The 24,227-nt window shown below is 48.6% G+C and overlaps 1 protein-coding gene across 3 annotated transcripts in view; it reads left to right on the top strand.

The window, feature by feature from the left end:
- DVL1 (dishevelled segment polarity protein 1) overlaps window positions 1–24,227 on the top strand; it is a 650,234-nt gene that overhangs the window by 339,379 nt on the left and 286,628 nt on the right. For all 3 annotated transcript variants that reach the window (XM_078642391.1, XM_078642390.1, XM_078642393.1), the window contains exon 3: window positions 17,051–17,172. In XM_078642391.1, the coding sequence (XP_078498517.1) occupies window positions 17,051–17,172 (122 nt within the window). The remainder of the gene's footprint in view (window positions 1–17,050; window positions 17,173–24,227) is intronic.

The following is a 24,227-nucleotide window of genomic DNA, read 5'->3' as shown; positions in this document are numbered from 1 at the left end:
ATAAAAATAAAAGTAACTTGAATCCAGCATTAGAAAGGAAGGTGGCTTTCTGCAACTGTGTACTACTTTGGAATGTAACCATCAAGCAGATGAAAATGCGGTGTGTGTACTTAGCACATAAAAGAATGCAATTTTGTACCCCACACAGTGTCTATTAACCTGGGAGATGGGCTCTCCATAATTAAATGTGCCTGTCACTTTAAATGTAATCTCTCCCTCCCTCAAACTCCACTTTCGTCCTTCACTCTCACTCTCCTCCCCCTTATGCTCCCCACGCAAAGCCACTACAGCTCTCAGAGATAGGTAGTGCCAGAAAATGAGGGCAATTGCTCATGTCAATTAAGTAGTTTGCACCACTTTGCTTTTTAAGGACAAGCTATAACAGCTGTACTCTCATGTCTGCATAAGCCTTCCTACACCAAGACGTGTTATTGTTCAGTTCATTGTTCGGATACGGAAGAGGCTCTCGCTATTTAAACACACTTGGAGTTTTGCACAAGTCTGAAATGGAAGAGCAGAAAGTAATATCAGACAACAGCCCGAGACATTTTGACATTCGTGTGCTCTAATTGCATCGGCTCGCCATGCCCAGAGTATTGTTTTCAAAACCCCACTATTCTACAATTAAAGTTTTAAATCAAATTTACGACTAGTATCTTCCTTCTGTTTTCACATGTTATTAAACAGACCTCTTCAGTTTGCTACATGGGCATGCTTAGTTGCCAGAATTTGTGCCCTTGCTAATAAATTTGCATTCCGTTTGTAAGATCCAACATTTTGCGTTTGCTAGTAATCTTTATTGCAAAGTCCTGCCCGAAAATAAAGTAAACTCCTTCCGAACAAAAGAGATCAGAGACCCAAGGGGAAACATTAGGAGGCTTTATTGAAGAGAGGGTGGCGGATGCATTTCCGGCTGTTGTTATGCCTTCGTCAGCGCTCAAAGCCTCCACAGGTGAAGTATCACTGTGCTCAAGGTCCCGCCTCTCTTTTAAACTCGATGTGACGAGTCCGCACCTCCCCCAGAAGAACTTGAAGCAGCACACCTGTGTGGTATCCCGTGCATCTGGGAAAACTACAGGTCCCAGAGTCCCTTGTGAGTGGACCATGGGGGTTAGTACTGGGGGGATGGAGTGAAAATAAAACCATGTGCGTGAGTGCGGTAATAACGCAAAGTGAGTCCACAAAACAAAACAAAATGCGATGCTCTGTTTTCCAGCTTAATTGTCCGCAACAAAACCTCCTCTGCTCCCCTGGTACGCCTCAGCCTCCGATTTCAGGTGTCCACAAGGCAGGGGCTGCGAAGACAATGCCTGCTGCCCACAACGAGGTTGGGTTAACCTCGCCACTGCCAGCTTTCTTCCTGGGCTCCGAGGCGGGTAAGGGACCATCCAAACAACTTTGGTACAACGTAGAACTGAGACAGTCCAACCCAGTGACGTCCGAACCCAAGGTGAGGCGGGGTACTCTGTGATGGCGTCTCAGGCTGACGCGTAGATATGTGCGGTAAAAACTCCTTCCGAACAAAAGAGATCAGAGACCCAAGGGGAAACATTAGGAGGCTTTATTGAAGAGAGAGTGGCGGATGCATTTCTGGCTGTTGTTATGCCTTCGTCATATATATATGTATCTTAATCACAAATATAAGTACTTTTATTCAAATGTATTTTTCACTGAAAGGCATGCCACATCTTTTTATTTAAGTCCACGTTAAACGGTCATGAAGTATGCAGGTGTCTGGGCATCTTTTCCTGTAATTCGCTGTTATTGGAGATTCTTCGGAACTGGCTCTCGTGATTAAATCCAACCTTCTGTCGATGGTGCTTCAAACATCGCCTCTTCAATCCCAAATCATCTGCCGCCTCGTGCATCTGTGACTTCCCTTGGAAGCTGCTTTTGCTGATACCTGCCCTCTGCGGATTGTGAAGGAGCGTGGTCTCTTGCCTGCCCTTTGTGGGAAACGGACCTTCTCCACGAGCCGACCAGCACCTCGCCGGACCCGCTTCGCGGGTCCCGCAGCGCGCCATCAGCTGCTGGTGACTGCTGTTTGTCTGCTGTTTGCTTGCTGTTTGCCGAGGAGGAGCGCGGGGAAAGGCAAGCTGACCAGCGGGGCTGCGAGCACAGGCAGGGACTCCAGTATCCAGGAGCCCCTGCGCGCCCAACCTGCAACACCTGGGCTGCTCTCCCCGCTGGCCACGCCCCCCGCCAACTGAGTGAAAACCGGGCTTCACTCTTGCCCCTGTGGGACCCTTGGAAGCTGCTTTTGCTGATACCTGCCCTCTGCGGATTGTGAAGGAGCGTGGTCTCTTGCCTGCCCTTTGTGGGAAACGGACCTTCTCCACGAGCCGACCAGCACCTCGCCGGACCCGCTTCGCGGGTCCCGCAGCGCGCCATCAGCTGCTGGTGACTGCTGTTTGTCTGCTGTTTGCTTGCTGTTTGCCGAGGAGGAGCGCGGGGAAAGGCAAGCTGACCAGCGGGGCTGCGAGCACAGGCAGGGACTCCAGTATCCAGGAGCCCCTGCGCGCCCAACCTGCAACACCTGGGCTGCTCTCCCCGCTGGCCACGCCCCCCGCCAACTGAGTGAAAACCGGGCTTCACTCTTGCCCCTGTGGGACCCTTGGAAGCTGCTTTTGCTGATACCTGCCCTCTGCGGATTGTGAAGGAGCGTGGTCTCTTGCCTGCCCTTTGTGGGAAACGGACCTTCTCCACGAGCCGACCAGCACCTCGCCGGACCCGCTTCGCGGGTCCCGCAGCGCGCCATCAGCTGCTGGTGACTGCTGTTTGTCTGCTGTTTGCTTGCTGTTTGCCGAGGAGGAGCGCGGGGAAAGGCAAGCTGACCAGCGGGGCTGCGAGCACAGGCAGGGACTCCAGTATCCAGGAGCCCCTGCGCGCCCAACCTGCAACACCTGGGCTGCTCTCCCCGCTGGCCACGCCCCCCGCCAACTGAGTGAAAACCGGGCTTCACTCTTGCCCCTGTGGGACCCTTGGAAGCTGCTTTTGCTGATACCTGCCCTCTGCGGATTGTGAAGGAGCGTGGTCTCTTGCCTGCCCTTTGTGGGAAACGGACCTTCTCCACGAGCCGACCAGCACCTCGCCGGACCCGCTTCGCGGGTCCCGCAGCGCGCCATCAGCTGCTGGTGACTGCTGTTTGTCTGCTGTTTGCTTGCTGTTTGCCGAGGAGGAGCGCGGGGAAAGGCAAGCTGACCAGCGGGGCTGCGAGCACAGGCAGGGACTCCAGTATCCAGGAGCCCCTGCGCGCCCAACCTGCAACACCTGGGCTGCTCTCCCCGCTGGCCACGCCCCCCGCCAACTGAGTGAAAACCGGGCTTCACTCTTGCCCCTGTGGGACCCTTGGAAGCTGCTTTTGCTGATACCTGCCCTCTGCGGATTGTGAAGGAGCGTGGTCTCTTGCCTGCCCTTTGTGGGAAACGGACCTTCTCCACGAGCCGACCAGCACCTCGCCGGACCCGCTTCGCGGGTCCCGCAGCGCGCCATCAGCTGCTGGTGACTGCTGTTTGTCTGCTGTTTGCTTGCTGTTTGCCGAGGAGGAGCGCGGGGAAAGGCAAGCTGACCAGCGGGGCTGCGAGCACAGGCAGGGACTCCAGTATCCAGGAGCCCCTGCGCGCCCAACCTGCAACACCTGGGCTGCTCTCCCCGCTGGCCACGCCCCCCGCCAACTGAGTGAAAACCGGGCTTCACTCTTGCCCCTGTGGGACCCTTGGAAGCTGCTTTTGCTGATACCTGCCCTCTGCGGATTGTGAAGGAGCGTGGTCTCTTGCCTGCCCTTTGTGGGAAACGGACCTTCTCCACGAGCCGACCAGCACCTCGCCGGACCCGCTTCGCGGGTCCCGCAGCGCGCCATCAGCTGCTGGTGACTGCTGTTTGTCTGCTGTTTGCTTGCTGTTTGCCGAGGAGGAGCGCGGGGAAAGGCAAGCTGACCAGCGGGGCTGCGAGCACAGGCAGGGACTCCAGTATCCAGGAGCCCCTGCGCGCCCAACCTGCAACACCTGGGCTGCTCTCCCCGCTGGCCACGCCCCCCGCCAACTGAGTGAAAACCGGGCTTCACTCTTGCCCCTGTGGGACCCTTGGAAGCTGCTTTTGCTGATACCTGCCCTCTGCGGATTGTGAAGGAGCGTGGTCTCTTGCCTGCCCTTTGTGGGAAACGGACCTTCTCCACGAGCCGACCAGCACCTCGCCGGACCCGCTTCGCGGGTCCCGCAGCGCGCCATCAGCTGCTGGTGACTGCTGTTTGTCTGCTGTTTGCTTGCTGTTTGCCGAGGAGGAGCGCGGGGAAAGGCAAGCTGACCAGCGGGGCTGCGAGCACAGGCAGGGACTCCAGTATCCAGGAGCCCCTGCGCGCCCAACCTGCAACACCTGGGCTGCTCTCCCCGCTGGCCACGCCCCCCGCCAACTGAGTGAAAACCGGGCTTCACTCTTGCCCCTGTGGGACCCTTGGAAGCTGCTTTTGCTGATACCTGCCCTCTGCGGATTGTGAAGGAGCGTGGTCTCTTGCCTGCCCTTTGTGGGAAACGGACCTTCTCCACGAGCCGACCAGCACCTCGCCGGACCCGCTTCGCGGGTCCCGCAGCGCGCCATCAGCTGCTGGTGACTGCTGTTTGTCTGCTGTTTGCTTGCTGTTTGCCGAGGAGGAGCGCGGGGAAAGGCAAGCTGACCAGCGGGGCTGCGAGCACAGGCAGGGACTCCAGTATCCAGGAGCCCCTGCGCGCCCAACCTGCAACACCTGGGCTGCTCTCCCCGCTGGCCACGCCCCCCGCCAACTGAGTGAAAACCGGGCTTCACTCTTGCCCCTGTGGGACCCTTGGAAGCTGCTTTTGCTGATACCTGCCCTCTGCGGATTGTGAAGGAGCGTGGTCTCTTGCCTGCCCTTTGTGGGAAACGGACCTTCTCCACGAGCCGACCAGCACCTCGCCGGACCCGCTTCGCGGGTCCCGCAGCGCGCCATCAGCTGCTGGTGACTGCTGTTTGTCTGCTGTTTGCTTGCTGTTTGCCGAGGAGGAGCGCGGGGAAAGGCAAGCTGACCAGCGGGGCTGCGAGCACAGGCAGGGACTCCAGTATCCAGGAGCCCCTGCGCGCCCAACCTGCAACACCTGGGCTGCTCTCCCCGCTGGCCACGCCCCACCGCCTATCACGTACTGATAGTGCTGTTACTTAAGGACGGAGCCACCCCCGCTACGCGGGAGCGTGCGGGAGCGCGCCGGGAGAAGCCCGGGACAAGGGCGGGACCGTCTGTGGCCGTCCGGGGCCGCAGGAGGCCGGGCTGGGCCACCACCCCTGGTCAGTGTGAAACTCCATTTACCATAGTAAGTGACGAAGCTTTTCTTGTACTGTTTCGCTGTCATAATGGCAACCGCTGTAAACACAAGTCCCGTTGCCAGCCATTTATCGTCTCTTCCCACGGAGTCTGGCCCCTTGGCCATCGGTCCTTTAGATAAATTCTTTTTTAATCGCTCACTCGTAATAGACAAGGAACTTACTTTGGCAGAGAAGCGTGCCGAGCGCAGGCTTTCTATTGAAATACTTAAGAACTCTACGGACAAGTTTCCAACTGTAGTCTATCCCACTTTGGTAACCCCTCTATCTTCAGTGAGCATTCCGATTACTAATAAACTCTCTGAGGCCTCAGGGGATAAATCTTCCGAGACTGCCATAGCAGTCTTAAACAATACCAGCGGTAGTATATCTGATATACCTTTGCATACTGATGCGGGATCTCACGTGGTATCGTTTAATTCTAAGACTGGGGCTAAAAGGAAATGTCCAGTTACTGTAAAAAGATGTAAAAAAACGGTCCAACCACTACCAAAAATCAGGAAGCTACACAAACTTGTGAGCAGTGGGAATCCAGTCAAAGAACCAGCGCAAAGAACAGGATGTGATACACCAACTATTCCTACTTCCCAGGATATCCAATATAATGTGGACAATTCCTGTTCTGTTCCAAAAGAATCAAGTAATGATAATGTTGTTCTATTGGCAAATGTGCTTCCAGAATTGGAAAAAATGTTTAGACTGGTACTTACTCCCATTGAGGATAGAATTACAAAACTCATAGATAGGTTAAACCACTTTGAGCAATCAACTTTAGATAATTTCTATTCTACTAAATCCCTGATCAAAAAGAGTAGGTTGGAGTTAGGTCCAAATTCCCAGGTTTCAAATATTCCCCATACACAGGATAAGGGCAAAAATACAAGAAATGGCTCACCTTTACCCTCCAAACAAAATAAACATCCAGCTAAAGTCATCACAAATCCACCAGTTAGGATCGAGAAAGTTATTTCAGGTCCTGAATCATCACAGTCCAACTCAACACATTCTGCACAGCCTCCATTACCCCGGCCCCAAAATCAACCAGCCGTTGTTAATGTTGTGGCTACTTCATGCCAACAAGTGGGTAAAGCTTCAGCTCTTGTGAGCACAATTACCAATACATGCAAACCTCCTAACATCACGGGGGTAGGAAATAGGGACAGTGTCAATCAGTTGGCTGCTAAAGCCACCACAGCACCCTTTGTTAATAATAACCTGGTGCAGAAACCAGTCCCCCAACTTCCTCCCCTTGCTCCTAAACCTATCCCAACGCCCTTGCAAAAGCCACCTCATAGAAAACCCCCGATTAATCTTACTCCAGACTCCTTCCCCTACGTGGCAGTTCTCATCAACGTACCATCTTTACCCGCGGGGCAAAGGGAAAATTTCCAGATGCTTAAAAATAAGACCATGCACTGGTTGAAAGAAAATCGTCCTTTGCCGGGTGACATTGATGGGTTAATAATAGGGGCAAGGAGAATAGACTGGATGGGTTATACACCTAAAACCCTGGGGGGAGACTGTATAGTGGTCAATTTTCAAGATCCTAGGGTGGTGGGATGGATAACAAGGCAAGGATGGGGAACGAATAAGGGCGGTATTGGTATTGTGGACCTCACCTTTTTTTACCCCAGATCAACAAGTGTAACCACAAGCTTATTCAACGAGCCAATAGCACCCGTAAAGGCCCAATGGCCAGTGACTACTTTACCGCCTCCTTATGTCAATTCCAATTGTACCCCACATGCATACAATAATCCCCATGTAGGATGGCAGGACCCAGGGTGGGGTTACTGACATACTGGTACCGACAATATAGGTGGACTTGTAAAGGGAGTAGAGGAGCTAGGTGATGTCTGTGGTGATATTATTGCCACAGACATCAAAGAAAATAGCAACGAGGCCGGGTGTGTGGTCAAGGATTGTGGTCTTAGAGTATTAACGGCAAAACCGAATGTCATACACCCTGTAATAGATGATCTAGCTGTGGTCCAAGTAGATAACCCAGAAGGGTTGGCAAACCTAACGGGGATATTGATGTCGTCCCATGAATCTCCACTTGTTAAATCTTGGGACGGGGCAAATGTAGATATTGGTACCTTGTTGTCCTGGAATATCGCCGGACTGGCTAGCAAGTTGGACTCCCAAATTTGGGTGGATTTTATAAGTGGTTTTGACATTTGTTGTTTTCAAGAAACCTGGGCATGTGATCCATTATTTTGCTTAGGTTACTTGAATTACTATATACCTGCCACTAAAGGGGGAAGAGGGAGACCAAAAGGTGGCCTAACTGTGTGGGTTAGACAGGGTTTGTTTACTGACATAAAAATCATAGATAAGGGAAATTGTGATTTACAAGCCCTTAGACTCTTTGTTGTAAATGGTGAACCAATAGATTTATATAATGTTTATGTGAGGGGTGGTAAAGAAGTCAATCTATCTACAATTGAGTTGTTGTCCGATGATATGGAGGTTAATTCCCAGGGTAACTTAAAGATATTGGTCGGGGACCTAAATAGGACCTTTGAACCATTGTCCTGTACAAACGCCCTTATCGAGTGTGAAGAGGATAATTTATGGGGAGTGCCTACTTTAGACTTACAACCTGTGAAGCGATGGACTAAGGAGATTCTCCTATTAAACGGAATATGTTTGGAACATGGTCTAAGAGCCCTCAATGGTAGGACGCCCGGGGATAAGAAGGGCAGTTTTACCTTTGATAATGGTATTAACAGGAGCCGAATTGACTATATATTGTGTAGTCTCCAGCTGTGGAACGGGGTCGTTGACATGATAATCAGGCCCCGGGTTGAAAGTGATCACAACCCCCTTTGCGTGTCGCATAGGTGGTGGAATGTAGGTCCAAAAAATCTGAATGAGACACATAACGCAACTCCCCTGTTAAGCAATGACGAGCGAAGATTAAAATGGCCCAAGGTGATAGCAAATGAAGCCACTATGATATATATAACTAACATGGTTGATTGTGCTATTTCTGCAATTGAAGCAGTGGCCTTAGTAGCTCCTGGGGATAATGTTATCGCAGACATCCACAATAAGTTATTCTCCGCCTTAAGACCATGTTTTTTTATAAAGAAAAGTAAATGGATGAACACTAAAAAAGTGGGTAGGTGGTTTGATAACCAGTGTAGAGCAGCACGTCTAGACTTGGGGAATGCGATAAAGAATAGGGATTTTCCAGCAGTAAGATTGAACAGGAAACTGTATAAAGCAGCTATATATCGTGCTAAAAAGAACTGGGATGAAGATCACTGGGCCCAACTAAAAGAAGCCTCAGATAATAGAGACCCAATGTTATTTTGGAAAATTATTAAGTGGGGTAGTGGTGCGGGCCCTGCAAAACCCGACAATAATGTACCAGTGGAAGCCTGGGTTGACTATTTTGGGCCTCAGTACGCGGAAAGTAATAAGTTTGTGACTGCTGATGATGTAATACCGGTCCACGCAACCGAAGATCTGTTTTCCCTTAGCGAAGTGGTAACTGCCATTAGCTCTGTGAAAAGCGGGAGGGCGCCAGGCCCTGATGGTATCCCCCTGATATTTTTAAACACGACGTGGCCAGATGGGCGAAATACATCCTCCTTGTAGCAAACGCATTAGCAAAGGGGGCAGTGGTTCCAGATATCTGGAAATGTGCAACCATTATCCCCGTCCACAAGAAGGGTGACCGCTCATTGCCTGCTAACTACAGGCCTATAAGTTTAATAGCCACCGTGCAGAAGATAGTCGGGAGAATGGTAACCAACCAGCTGATGGATTGGGTAGATGACAACAGCGCCCTCTCGCCATACCAGGCGGGATTTAGGCGTGCTACCAGTACCATCGACCAGGTCTTTCGCTTCATAATATTGAGGTGGAAGACCGTGGAGCTGGGGAGGGGCAGCCTGTATGTCGCGTTCGTTGATCTACGGGCTGCGTTTGACCTAGTACCCAGGCACAAACTATGGTCGGTGCTTAAAAAGCTAGGGATTCCTGCAGAACTTCTAACTTTAATCATGCAACTGCACGAATCCAACTATGCTAGAGTCCAATGGGGTGGAAGCAGTGAGACAACGGTGGACTTTCGTGTCGAAAGGGGTGTTAGGCAGGGATGCTCCATGGCCCCTTTACTTTTCTCGTTATTCATTAACGGGATAGTCGAGAGAATGTTGAGGGCCAGTGTTGATGCCCCATCGTTAGCGAACACCAGGGTCCCGATCCTGATGTTCGCTGACGACACTCTTATTTTGTCAAAGACTCCTATGGGGCTACAACGTGCATTAGGCATCTTTGATGCTTTTTGCTTGGAGCACGGGCTAGAGGTAAACGTAGGAAAAACTAAACTAATGGCCTTCTCTGCAGGTCGCGGAAGCGATCCTAAAATTACCCTAAATAACATCCGGCTCGATATAGTCAAGGAATTTACATATTTGGGAGTGCAGATTGCGGGGGGGAAAGGCTGGACGCATCACGTCAATAAAGTAGTCTTAAAGCACCAGCAGTTATCGGGGGCCCTAAGGGGGGAACATCGCAAATCCAAAACTAAACCTATAAAACCCGCTCTGGCGGTGTATGATGCGAAGGTCTTGGGTGCCACTTTATACGGCGCAGAATTATGGGCTTGGAATGGTCTGACTGCTCTTCAGACTTCTGAGAACAAATTCATGCGAGGTATTACAGGACTTCCCCAGAGTACTCCCCTAATCCCATTGTTTCTGGAGCTTGGTACACGCACTATTATCGACAGAGCTCGACTGCGGCCAGTCCTTTACTGGAGGCGTCTTTGGACGACTCCGGAAATAAGGCAGTACGCTGAGAGCTTTCTGTGGATAATCAGGGAAGACATCTTCCACAAAATAAAATGGTTAAAACATCTGAAGACCATGTTGGAAAATTTAGGGTTTTCAAATCTTTGGAATAACCCCGTGGGAGAAACCTTCCCAAGTAAAGAAGCTCTTAAAAATCAATATTGGGATTGGGTGAGTGGCAAGATGCTGAATGAGACTAGGGCAGACTCTATGTCTGGCCGTTTCCTGGAGACCAAAATTTTACCTGTCTTGGAAAACTATTGGGATAACGTTATGGTACCATTTGACAGGAAACTTGTCTTTCAGTTGAGGTCAGGATCTATCCCACTTAAGAAATTGACATCTGGTTGGCACAGACCCACTAACAGTCTATGTCCTGCCTGTGAACACGCTGAGGAGAGCCTTGGCCACTTTCTCTTTTCATGTGAAGCCTATGGGAATCCTAGGAGGAAATGGCTCTCGCCTGTTTGTAAGAATTTGGGGACACGTGATAGTTCAGTGGCTCTGAGAATCCTATGTACAACACAGGAGGACTCGATAGTAATGGGTGTTGCCAAATACATGGGTTGGGCGTGGGCTATAAGACGACGGCTGCTGGGGGATCGTATGTAATTAGGTATTCTTTTATTTCATATTTCTCTGTACTTGGCATTTTATTGTCTTATTCTGTGATTTTGTATGAGCTTATTGTGTTTAATGAATTTCTTATTCTGTATTTATGTATGTTGTAAATATTCTGATTTTATGTGCTTTTATGAGATTTGTCTCGAATAAAGCTTATACAAACAGATTTCCAGATGCAAATGTTGCCCTAAGAGACAGTACACCGGCTCCAATGATTTTCACCCACCTCGCCCTTCTCCATTCTCCGATGTGTTTCTCCTCCAAACACCCATGCTCAACTGCTGTGCAACATGGAAAAAACAATTGAAAAAAATCAATAGATTTTGTATAGGCAAAACCTATTGGCTTTGCCAGTGCTTGGTTAATATTGCTAAAGGCACCTGATCAATACGATAGTTAAAGGCACAACATTTACCCTGAGTTAAAATAAGCTGAAAGCAAGTTATTTTTTTATTCCTGAGATTTAAGGAAAGTCTAACGAGAATATACCTGAGAGTGAGCAATGTTAATGTGCAGCTTAATTAATATAATCAGAAGGAGTGTAGCCAAGTAGGACAGGAGTAGCACTTGCCGATGACAAGTTTCCCTTGAACGCTTTTTTTGAATGCACAGCTGTTTGTGGGATAGTGGAATGTAGCCCCTATTAGTTATTCTTAACCAGTCGCCTGTGTTGCAGACTGGTTATGTTCATCAGCCAACAGTAGTGCTATAGACTCTGCTTAGGCACCGAAATGGAAGCTATTTAAGCAACACCCTGCAGAAAGCCCCTGGGACTTTCAGGTGCTAATTTGATCCTGCTAGTTTCTCTTCCTAGAAAACACTGTCCCTTTAGAACCTGCAGCTCATCTAAGGATGATGGGTGGGTTTTATTCATCCACATCGGATGCCCATTATACCTGAAATTGCACCCGAACCCTGCATAATTAATTGAGTGAAAACTGCTGCATTGCATGATCTATGCATAATGTATCAGTGTGGTAGCAAGCAGAGGTGATGTGTTAGATGCTTTCATAAGGTAACCAAATTAACTTCAGATTTGTCCCTGGGAATAATCCTTCCTCTAAAGCTAGGTTGGACACATCCTTCTTGCCAGGTAGTGGTCACTTCCCTTCATCGTCCTCCCATGTTATGTTCTGAAACACAGATTTGTAAAGCGTACTGTTATCACCTCAGAGGGTATCCTGGTGCTGAGCAGGTGTAAGTCTAGACGCACCTAAGGCCTAGTGGGACTACTTGAAAAGACAGGTCTTCAGCTATTTGCAGAATTCAAGAGGATATGTTCCTGCAGGTCGTCCCACACTTTTAGAGTGATGTAGAAGGCTTGACCACCATATCTGGTTTTCCGTATGCATGGGAGTTGTGCAAGTGGGAGTCCGGATAAGTGAAGGTGTCTGGAAGGTTTGTGAAAACAGATGCGATTCTTGAGGTAGGCTGCAGCAGTGTTATTCAGTGCCCTGAAAGTGTGTATGAGGAGTTTGAATTGTGCGCCAGTGCAGCTCCTTCAGGTGTGGTGGGATGTGATTGCACAGTGGGAGGATGAGAGTGATTCTGGCTGCCAACTTTTGAATGGTCTGCAGCCTTCTGGTGAATTTTTTGTTGATCCCAGCATAGAGGGTGTTCTCGTCGCTTACATTGCTTGTGACAAGGGCGTGTGTGATGGTTTGATTGGGAGCCATTTAACATTTCCACTCAGCATCTTCAGGTTATGGAAGTGTAAGGCAGTGATGACATTGACTTGGGCGCTCATGTCAAGTTTGTTATCCATGATGATCCGAGGTTCTTGCCATGGGTGGTAGGGGTGGGCGTCGGTCCTAGCTCTGGTGACCACAAGCTGGAGTCCCACGGTGATGTGCTCTTCCCAGAGATTATAATTTAGGTTTTCTTGGTGTTCAGCTTTAGACTGTCTTCATCTATTGAGCGATTTCAGTCATGCAGGCATTGAACTTAATCCATGTACTTGTCCGTGAGGGAGAGAATGAGTTGTGCATCATTGGCGTATGAGAGGACTTTGATATCATGAAAGCTAATGATGCTGGCTAGAGGCATCATGTATGCGTTGAACCAGATCAGGCTCAGGGAGGATCCTTGCTGAACTTCGCATATGAGGTTGCAGGTGTCCAACGGGTACAATGCCTTACTGACTGACTGAGTCTTTCCAGTCAAGAAGGAGCAGATCCATGGGAGTGCATGTCCTTAGATTCCAATGTTGTGTAGACATTGGATGAAGGTGTAGTGGGAGACTGTCAAATGCCATGGCAGGGATCCAGGAGGATGAGGGCCGCCATGTTCCTCTGTCCAGAGTCAGGCAATTTTCCTGCTATGGTTGGGTCTGAAACCAGACTGAGTGGTGTTGAAGATTTGGTGGTACTCGATACGGTATTTGTTGATGATTTTCTCTAAGACCTTGGCTGAGAATAGCAGCAGGGAGGTCAGACTATAGTTGGCTAATGATGAAGGGTCCACAGAGAGTTTCTTCAGCAATGAGAGGACAGTTGGGTGTTTCCAAGCATCTGGAATGATTTTGTAAGAGGTGGAGGCATTCAGAATGGGTATGGTCATGGTGCTGATGAGTTACAGTCGTCTAGAGTAGGCATGATGGGGGCAGGTGTCCAATGGTCCCCTGAGTGGATGGTCCTCATGGTGGCTGTAGTTTCTTCTGGAGTGATGATAGGCCGCTGGTTAGCATTGGTTCTTTGGATAAGATTGAGAGGCATTTGGAAAGCTCTGTCGGGTCCAGTTGTGGGCTGAAGATGCAGTAAATGGCAGATGATTTTGCTGCTGAAGAATTGAGAGTGATTGTTGCAGAGATACTGTGAGCGAGTGACCGAGTTAAAGGTGGCCGATAGTGAAGTATAATCTTTCACAATAGTGAAGATGTCTTTGCTTCTGTTGGTGCTGGCATCAATGTGGTCTGCCAGAGTGGCGCATTTGGTAGTCCAGAATATTTAGTGGTAGTGTCTCAGAGCGGGTTTGAACGTGCTCCTATCTGCATTGTCCTGGATCATTCTCCATTTGAGATCCAGTTGCTTGCAGCTGTGTTTCATGAGTCCGAGTATCTCCTGGTACCAAGTGAGTGGCCTGTGGTCTGGATCTTGTTGTATTGTTGTGTTTGTGGGGGCAAGGGATTTGGTGCAGGAGATGATCCAATTGATGTCATTCTTGATGGCTTTGGGAAGGCTGTTGCTGTGTTCGGGTCTCTGGGTGTTAAGAGCTGTGTTTCACTCCTTGTCAGGGAAGCTGTTCCAGTTTCGGCAGGCTGGTTTTATGGTGGTGCATGTGCTTTGGATAGGGATGGGGATGCTGAACTTGGCAAGGGAGTGGTCTATTGAAGTAACTGGTGTGGGCTTGTCAACTCAAATGTTGCTGAAGTTAGTGAAAATAGAGTCCAGGAGGTGTCTGACAACATGGGTAGGTCCCTTTACTAGTTGGGTTATATGCAGGTTTTCGAGGTCTTCAAGAGTGAGTGCTCTTAAGTTGGGGTTGGGGTTGGGGTGGTCTTCCAGTTAGAAGTCCAGGTCTCCACGGAGGATATAATTGTTAGCATTGAAGGCGAGTGGTGCGACAAAGTCTCTGATGGTGTCGGTGAAGTTGTTGTGGGGTCCCTGTGGTCTGTAGGTGAGAGTGCCGCTTAGGGTGAAGTTAGTTGTGACTTGGATGTTGAATGACAGATATTCCATGTTGGAGGATGGCATGCTTGTGGATGTAGTGCAGCTGATGGTGTTACTGTGGATGATGTTGATTCTGCCTCTGGGTTTGTGATGTCTGTCTTGCTTGGGAATTTTGTAGCCATGGGAGATTACTGTGGCAATGTCAGGTGTTGAGGGGGGGTTCAGACTGCTTTCCTGGAGAGAAATTGTCGTACAGCGGGTCCCAGATCTCAGTGGCATGTTTGGTGAGTAAGTGGGTGTTGAGGAGCATGCTTACAAGTGTGGAGTGTGGTGTGGGTGGTTGCACGACTGAATGAGTGTCAGAAAGTGGGGGCTTGGGTACTGTTGGTCCGATGAGTGTTGGGTGTTGGTAAGTGCATGAAAACTTACAGAAAGTACAAGCGAATGCTCCCTCTGTGTTGTGTGGTGTGGTTAGGCAGCCGCTTGTGGAGCAGCAGCCAGAGATGAAGGCGTGGAGTATCACAGCAAGATAACGGTGGGAGTGGGAGGACCAGGTTTCCTGGCTCTGGGCATGGTCCAGGAATTGACAGGCACATACAGGCTTGCCTTTGGTGTGCCTTCGCCAATACCATATAACCATATCTCCCAGACATGGCTTAAACTCATGTCTTATAATTCAATGTGGGTGGTGGAATGCACACCTTTCTTCTCGTTATGTGCTCAGTAATTTGTCTCTTTACTTAATTGTTCAATTTCTTCATCACAATAGTGGCGTGCAAACTTGATAGCGCTTCGCCCAGTGCGCTTGAAATACATCAAACAAAAGGAATCGGGTTTCGATCCCTGTACAAGATGCACAGCCGTGGACGCATCAAATTAATCAAAGTCTCAATTTTAATCCTCTTTTACTCTTTTTCTTTGTTACTCCATAATTTTCTCAAACATTTTTCTTCGTATTTTCAATTCATTTTATACATTCCCAGAAGTAATGTCTTTTTCAAGCACAGAAGAGTAAAACGTTTCCACCAGTCACGATAATTTATTTAAAAATCCAATGCATTTCCGGAATGTTCCCTTCATCAGGGATATCTAAAATACAAATATTCAAAAAAAGACAATCAGTGTTATCATCACATACCACACCCCATTACCAAACATGAATACTGCGTGTTCTTATGAACTCTTCCTTATGTGTACCCCATTAAATCTCAAACAGCATCATGCCTATATGCCTCGCTCTTACCAAAAGTGTCTGCAGTGCTAAATATATACATATTCTGGTACCTAACGATATCCTATTCCACCCCTGCATGTCTTGCTGTCACATTATGACTGCAATGGTCAACACCCTCTGCCACATTTAACCTTGTGAGCTTTTTATTTCACGAGCGGTACTTTCCTAAACCTTAGACATAGAAACGCTTACCGTGACTGCTTATTCCTTGCTACATTCAAGATATAATTTCATCTCCTCCCGGTGCTGCTAACCAAATACAAGGAACTCTTATTCAAGCTTACATTCCTTCTCAGCTTTACCTAGCGGCTGTCAGTAACCGCTACCTTTTACCACTCTAAGCGCGCACGTTTGCTTTGACTACGCCCTTCCCAATTAACCACACATGTGTTTGTAGAAAAAATCACCGCTCCTCCTGCGCAATTCAACCTCAATCCTCCCTCCCAACATCCCTTAGTACTGCGTCTCCCCGCATGCGTCAAAGTTGCAACCATGAGTGGTATTCATTCCACAATGTTCTGAGTGTCCAGGTACCATTCTGCTTTCACGAAAACCTCAACAAATGTCAAATCAGCAGTAATGTACACAACCCCTGTCACCAAGTGTGTAATAATAATAATAAACCCAGTATCACGTGTCCAATGGAAATGTGTTAATGGTCGAGTCTCTTGTGGTCCTTCTCAGATCGTCTTAATTTGAGACTGGTGCAAACCTCTTTTGAGCTGTAGATGTTAGTTTCACTGTACATTATCCAAACTTCAATTTATCCATGTTTCATATCTCCTTTTTTAATCATGGGTGCAATCCAACCGAAGGACGACCTTTATGTAATATAATTCAATGTGCGTGGAACAAACACCCGGCGCAAAAAATCTGCGCGACCTAACGCACTACGCCGCTTGTGGAACTCAACATAGCACGGCAGAGTTTTTTGGTCACTTCGTGAAGTTCCTCGTAGTAGAACTCTGTAAACTCTGTCCAAGCCTAATAATCATTATAAGTTTTGACTCGCCCCCACCCCCCTGAAATTTGCTGATGAAATGAGATGACGTAGTAGAAGCCGAACCCTAGGTCCTTGACTGCAGGGGTTTCATTGAGTGCTTAGCCCAGGGTGGTCATCCAGAAGAAAAGAAAAGCAGCTAGAAGTGCGCTTCCAAGCACCTCTGCCTTCCTCTAGCTCTTCTCCACTACTTCCTTCTTCTCCTACCCCTTCTCTACTTCCCTCTTTTCTGCTCCTCGCTGCTGGTACCACTACTGCTGCCTGCATTCCCCATCCCTGCGCACAAATCCTGGTTGCATCGCTCTTCTGAAGTGGAAAAGCTCTTCAATGCTACTATGCAGTCTTGTCCTAAGGAATAATGGAAATGAATAATAGAGCAAGTTGTGATGTGAAGCCTCGTTGACAAGTATGAAAGACTTGACTGGTCTGTTTTATTCTTCTTCTGCAGCTGGTCCTGGCTGAAAGCTCTCACTCTGACGCAGGGTCCCAGTGCACCGAGAGCCACACTGACCTCCCGCCACCCATCGAGAGAACCGGAGGGATCGGGGATTCCCGGCCCCCCTCCTTCCAGTAAGCAGCACATTTTTTAAATTTAGATTTTTGTTTCTTTGTGTACATAAATTTACAGCCGTCAATCAATGAAACTGAAAAAATTTGATTGTTTTCACCAAATGATTTTGTGGAATATAAATCTGTGCAATAAGACAATTTGTTGTGTTGTTCCCTCTTGAAAACTTAGTTTTGATAAAGTGTTATTGTATAATCTAAGAAATATTTTGGGAAGTTGTCCACACAATTTCACAAAGGCAGCAGAAGTCAAATGCTCCAATTGTGCACATCCGCTAGATGAGATACAAATATTTGAAGAAATATAGGTGAGGTCGCTAACCAGTTGGTGCTTTCACACACCGACTGGTTTGTGGCCTCAATTTAATTTTGCTCAGTGACAGATGCCCATTCGCAAGGATTCAAAAAACAAACATCATTGATATGCTTGAGGTAGGATCCCTGTTGTGAGTCCCTAACAATGCCTGTAAATGCCGAGATGGAAGCCTGGGAGGTACAATAGTTCTCAAACCTGCATTTGCATTCCCTGCATGTTGACATTTTTTTTAGGGCAGCTACAGCCAAAGGGGCTGCTTTTCAAAATAAAAGTTGGCAAACGTGGAACGACACTGGGCAAGGCGCCTACAGTGGTGGTCATTCAATGATTAATTGCATAATTACTCGCAGAGGAGAAGAGAAGCTCAACACATTCCACATCTCTTTACAATTTTGCTTTATGTTGAAAAGAGTTTTTTGCAAACCAGAAAGTACACTTTGCACATTGTGACACACTATGGGGCCAATTAGGATGGCGGACAGACCTGCGTCCGTCCGCCACCCCAGAGGTGGAGGGACCGTCCGCAGGGGCAGCGGCGGTCCCTCCGTGCGAATTAGGATGTGACCGCCACCCTGGCGGTCACATCCTGTATGTTTAACATTGCGGTGGGTGCTGTTTGAAGCAGCACCCAACTGCATGCAGTGCATTTGCATGCACAAAACGCCAGGCACCGCACAGTGCCTGCCGCTTTGTGCATGCATATGCAGGGGGGCACCATAGGCACCCCATGTGCACACCCACCCCCCAACACCCTGGGGGCCCGCAACGGGCCCCCAGAAGCAAAGCTACACATGCTTTTCCACGGCGGAGAATGCGCCGCGGAAAAGCATGTTTCCTCACCCATCGTAATTTGGCTGGCGGTGTCTTGCAGACACCGCCACCAAATTGCAGACAACATCCCGCGGATCAGCGGTGGACGGACTTGCCATCCGCCGCTGATAACACCGCCATCCTAATGTGGCTGGTGGTGTTTTGGAGGTCCGCAGCGGTGAATCCGCATCCTCCGGCCCGGCGGTGGCTTCCGCCGGCCCGGAGGATGCGGATTCACCGCAATCCTAATAGGCCTCTATTTGTGGTTGCAAACCGTGTCATTTTGTTAATGTTCGACCTTTCGCCTCTCCTTCTAACAAATTCTTCGACATTTACACTTCCACCAGTGAGTATTTAAACCACCCAACTGGCTGATAGACAATTCTTGAATGTTTGTATCTGAGAATCTCCCCTGTTGTAGCAGTGCCTCTGTTTTTAAGTTAGAGAGTAAGCCAGTTAACCTTTGCGAAGGGCCTTACTCTGCGTGCAAAGACATTGGCATGTTTTTAGTAACTGTTGATCTGTTTGAGCTGGAAGGAAATTTTGTTGTGTTAAAATCTGGAGATTATGCAGCAGGCGATGAAATATGTGGTAAGCGCGGCAAATCCATAATTATGCAAAAAGGCCATGGCTGCTGGATCAGAAAATTCCAGTATTGCTGGGTATGTTCCAGAGTCTCAGTTTTGAATTTAGACCAGTCCCAATCTGGATTCTTTCCAGATATTATTAGGTCTCTTGGTATGGCTGCCCTTGCCGCAAGGATGTCATCAAAGGGAGATGATTCGATGAAGTAGTCGATGACAGGTGGGCAGTACAGGAGAAGAGCCGTATCCTTCTCCTGCAGGTTCATAAACACCTGACTAAGCAGAGGGAACCCCCTTTAGCTGTGCCAACCTTATTTATTGAAAGTGGGCATATGGAACTCTCACCAAATTGCTCCATGCTCTGCAAATCTAAGGTCTTATTGTCTCCCAAACAAGGGTGACTGCTGGGAGAACTTTTGATAAAAATGCTTTAGGGCATTTCCCAGCTCTCAACATTCCCACTTCCGAGTGTGAGCAGCTCAGCTAGTCCATGTTTTTTATTTTACATTTTGGGATACGCAGCCCATGTGAACCCATTATAAAGCCAGGATTACTAGTCCCAGTGTACATATAAAAAAACGTGGACTGGATGAGCTGCTCATATCTAAGCCTGGAACACGTGAGCGCTTTGCTACTTTTCTCCTTTTGCCAGTCACTTAGAAAATGTAACACTGAGGTGCCAGGGAGTTGGCAAGGAAACCCCCAGCTGTTTTGGCTCTGGACCTAATTGAATGTAAAGTATGAAGTAGTGTCCTGCCCGAGGGGATGCACCCAGGCCCCTCCTCCAGGCAGAAGTGAGGACTCCCCACCTCTATGATAATGAAAGTCTGGGCGCTTGCAGAATTTCAAGGACGCAGCCCACTTCTAATAATACTTGTCAGCACGAGCCCAAGGCACGAATGTTACTGGAAGGCTGGCAACTGCAACTTCTTAGCTTTGTCAACATGCGTTTAGGAGCGTTTGGACTATCCCACATGGAATTGCAATGTTTAGCAACATTATATCGAAGTTCTAAATTTAGAACGGATATATTTGGATGTCATAAAATGTTTATTTGCAAATTCTGTAATCCTAGACCTGTGGAGATGTTTGAAAAGCATCTTTAGACACTTTGCAGCAGTTAAAGAATTGTTCGTGTACCTTGGCATGGGAGTGAAAGTTACTGTTCTTGTACCTTGGCATGGGAGTAAAAGTTACTCTGCAGCGCAGGGTCGGATTGGTAACGCGGGCATTCGGGAAATAGCCAAAGGGCCGGTAGCCAAGTTCCAGCTGTGGGCTGCTGTTTTGGGCAGCCTGGGGGCTGTCTGTGCTGTTAGGATGCCGCCTGCGGCCCAGTGGGTACCTGAGTGGCCTTTATAGAAGCAGATGGGCGGAGGTATCATTCACTTTCTCTCACTTGGCCGGCCCATTGATGTATTTTGATCGAGCGGGGGCAGGGGGCCTGAGCAGAAGTGGTCTCACTTACATTCATGTGTGGCTCAGCAGTGTGAACTAATCTGTGCATTTTTTTTATCTAAGTGAAGTTAATAAAATATGCCCCACACCCGCTTTCTTGTCATAAAACTAAGTTGATGCAGTGTTTTGCGGAAAGGCAATACGCAAATGCAGACCACTTTTTTTTGGTGTGCTCGGCCCGATTTTTGATCCCAAGCCAACCCTGCTGTGGCATGAAAGATGCTTCACCACTGAGAAACGCTGCACTTTGCAGCAGATTTACAAGCCCCTTGCGACACATTTACGCCGCCATTGCGTCACTTCTGTAACACAGCGGCGGCGTAAACCATGCGCCATGTTGCGCCTTATTTACAACGAGACGCATCTAGGGAGGTGTGTCACGTTGTAAAGCCCTGCGCCACATTAAACCTACGTCAGGTTTAATGTATGTAGGCTGGGCGTTCCGTCGTAAAAAGCCTTGGAAAAGTGATGCAGTCAAATCTACAAGATTACACTGAGTCACTTTTCCGACGCTGCTGTGTCAAAACTCTGCACCTGCTTGAAACAGGCTTAAGGCGTGACAAAGCATGTTAGGTATGTGCAGCTCCTGAGCATTGCTGGAGTTGCGTCACGACTCCAGCAATGCGCCGCCCTTACACCATCAGATGCGTCACGCATCTGTTTATCCATGCGTCATGAGGCGCCGCATTGTTAATGCGGCGCATCTGTGGTGGCCAAGGGTAAACTTGTTTGACGCATCCTACCTGCCGCATCCCTGCTGATATGCAGGGATGTGCCAGTCCTTGTAAATCTGCCCCTTTGTTTTTAAACTCAAGAACATTTCTATGCAATAAGAGGGGTGCTTAATAACGAGGCTTGTGTGGTGGGCAGAAGATGCAGGGGTATAAACCCTCAGATGATGGCTAAAATGGGGGTAAAGGAAAGCACACCATGGGGTGCCCGAGCCCTGGTGGACCGTCTCGGAAACGGTGATTATCGCATCTGACAAGATCCGACACCGAGGCGTTTGGAGAAGTTATTAAATGCAATATTTATTGCCACTTCTGACAATTTGGGAACTAACAAACGGCTTGGGTGCTTACCACACCATAAACTGCATGTTCCAGTAAACACTCTGTCACTGTGTCACCCTTAATAAATTCTGACAGGCTTGACCTGCTGAAATTTACGAAGCTTACGATCTTTATTGCACCTGCCAATTACAGAAAGCCATAAACAGCGCATCGTTTGTCATTCCGATCCCTGCTAAAACAGGTGTGTGAGTGTGTGCAGGGATTGCAACCTAACTGGACAGTTATTACCTGGATCTGAGTGGCATAGCATGGTTACTACCATTAAAATGGCCTGATTTTCCGCTTAAGGTCCCATATGCCCACTGGCGTAATGAAAAGTGAGGGGGCCTCCCTGCACGGTACTTAGCTCAATCAGGAGCTCTCCGGCCACAGTGCAGTGCCGAGGAGGCCCCTTGGAGCTAGAGGCCCCCCGCACTGCGAGGGCAGCGTGGGCCTGTGTTAAGCCCCTGCATATGCCCTGTGCCACTACACGTGCAACACTGTTGATAGCAATGCCCCTAATAACATTCCTGACAACATTTCAGCGCAGGGGGTGAGGGGGGAAGGGAGATAGCTTTTGTATTGCCATGTGTATAGAAGGAATCACACATTTTCATATCAGGATTCGCTTCCAGCTGACAATGTTTTTGGAATTGCAGCAGCCCTAATTATACTGGATAGGTTCCATTAGTATGAGAATCCTCCGTCGGCCGATTTAGGACTTCCTCCACACCAATCAAAGTATTTTCATATCCAAACCAGGGTTTTTTCAGACCTTAATTGTTTTCACGAACATGTTTAGAACTTGTTTACAAATATGTATGTGTGTATTTATTAAATCATGCAAAAATTGCACCCGGAAGTTCCTTAGCCATATAAGCAACACTGATTTTCAATTTACAAAATCACACCCTGAATGGGCCTTAACTGACGGCAACTGAAGATTTACATTAATTCAGCACATTATCATGATCCTCCACAAGAGCAATTGAATTAAACAATTCTTCCATTTGCATTTTACACAATTTCCCATGTATGTATCGCAAAACCCCTATTTTAGTTTTATCCACGGATTGACTTAAAACAGCTGAGAGACTCAGATATTCATATTTTTTACATAATATCTTGCATCTGTGGTGATGCAACTTTAAATCCAATTGTACCCCCAAATGGGCTTGTAACAACTGACAGGATCATTTGTGCCTTATCTGGATATTAAAACTAGTTTTTTGGTAATATATTTTTTGGGTATTTTGTGGCACTTTCTAAAAATTTATTTTATTTATTTGTATATACACAGTAGGTAATATCCAGACATTGCACAAATAATCCTGTCAGCTGTCACACGCCCACTTGAGGGCACAATTGGATTTAAAGTTGCATCACCACTTTCTCCACCAGGACGGCTTGTTGGCCCCCAAGGACCCTCTGGACCCAAGGGGACTTAGTTCCCCCAACCGGCAATGCGTCAGGAGGTGCGTTTGCATAGTGGTGGAGAAAGGGGTGGGGCCTTCGTGGAATTCCCAGTCTTTTTATTTTTTTCTTTATTCGGGAAAAGGGGGCCACAGGGCACCCCTTCCTATTGTCAATTTTTACCACGGGGACCTCATTCCCCAGAGCCAGGCCTATTTTGAAAAGGGGAGGTTGCCATTTCTTTTTCTTTTTTTGAAATAATTTAAAGGAAGGGAGGATGTGCGGCACCCCTCTTGGGCTGAATATGGCCTTAGGGACCCCATTCCCTGGTGCCCAGCCTTTTTATTTATTTATTTTTAGATAAAGGGAGGGTGGCGGTGTGGCCCCTCTCCCGGGCCGATTTAGGCCCTGGATACCTTATACCCCGGGGTCCGGCCTCTGTTTTGGGTGCCCTGGTCCCACCCAGGGATAACCACTTTTTAGTGTTGGGGACCACGAGGGGAGCCTCAAGGCCCCAGCGATCCCTACCAGCTCGCCGCCACCTGCAGGAGCCAGCATTGCTTTTGCACATAGGGAACTGCTAACGTGCAGCTCCCTGTTTGCAAAAGCAATTGTGCTCCGCTTTATAGAAGAGAAAGCAAAATGCTCTTGCTTGCTCAAAGTGGAGTATAGTTTGATATGGCCTGGCGGGAGTAGTAAAGCTCCTGCCAAGCCATAGCAAACAACTATGTCCAGGGGAAGGAGCACCCCGGGACATAGCAGGAAGGGGTGAGAGGCCCCGGGGTTGGGGAGCCCCAAGGCAATGTATGGCTTCAGGAGGGGACCACATGGCTCCCCTCCTTCCTTGATTAAGGGCCTGCCTTGGTAGGTGGTTGTCTCCAGGGCTGAGAATGGCCCGGGAGAGGGGCCACAGGACGCACCTCCCATTTCTTAAAATGCACTTTGGCCCGTGGAGGAGGTGGTCCATGAGGCCCCGGGGAAAGCAAAACCAAAGGAGATGATAGACGGAGTGTTGAACGTTGCAAGCACTCACCCTCAGTCAACTGATCTGGGTTTAAACCATCATCATTCTTTAGCTCACTCAGCCACCCCAGTTCAGTTATGGCCATATGCAAATCAGTCTGACCCCATGCCTCATGGGAACAGTCTAGCCAGAACTGCCAAGCCATGTCTGCCCTGGACCGGAAACAAGCATCCTAGCCCCCCAGATGAAGAATTAAAAGCCCCAGGGAGGTGGTGATCCCCCTATTGCGTAAGCCCCAGCAGGTGGGTAGAGGTCATATCGGTCTCCGCTGCACACATGTAATAAATAGCCCCTGGAAAGTGGTGATCCCCCGGGCTGCAGGGGGGGGGGGCGTACGGGCCACCCGCACGTGTATTATTGTTTTCCCCGGGGAGGTGGCTGTCCCCGAGGTGTAGGGGGTGCAG

The sequence above is a fragment of the Lissotriton helveticus genome, chromosome 5_1, assembly GCF_964261635.1.
Source record: "Lissotriton helveticus chromosome 5_1, aLisHel1.1, whole genome shotgun sequence".
Taxonomy (NCBI): domain Eukaryota; kingdom Metazoa; phylum Chordata; class Amphibia; order Caudata; family Salamandridae; genus Lissotriton; species Lissotriton helveticus.
This window is presented reverse-complemented; position numbering and strand designations above follow the sequence as displayed.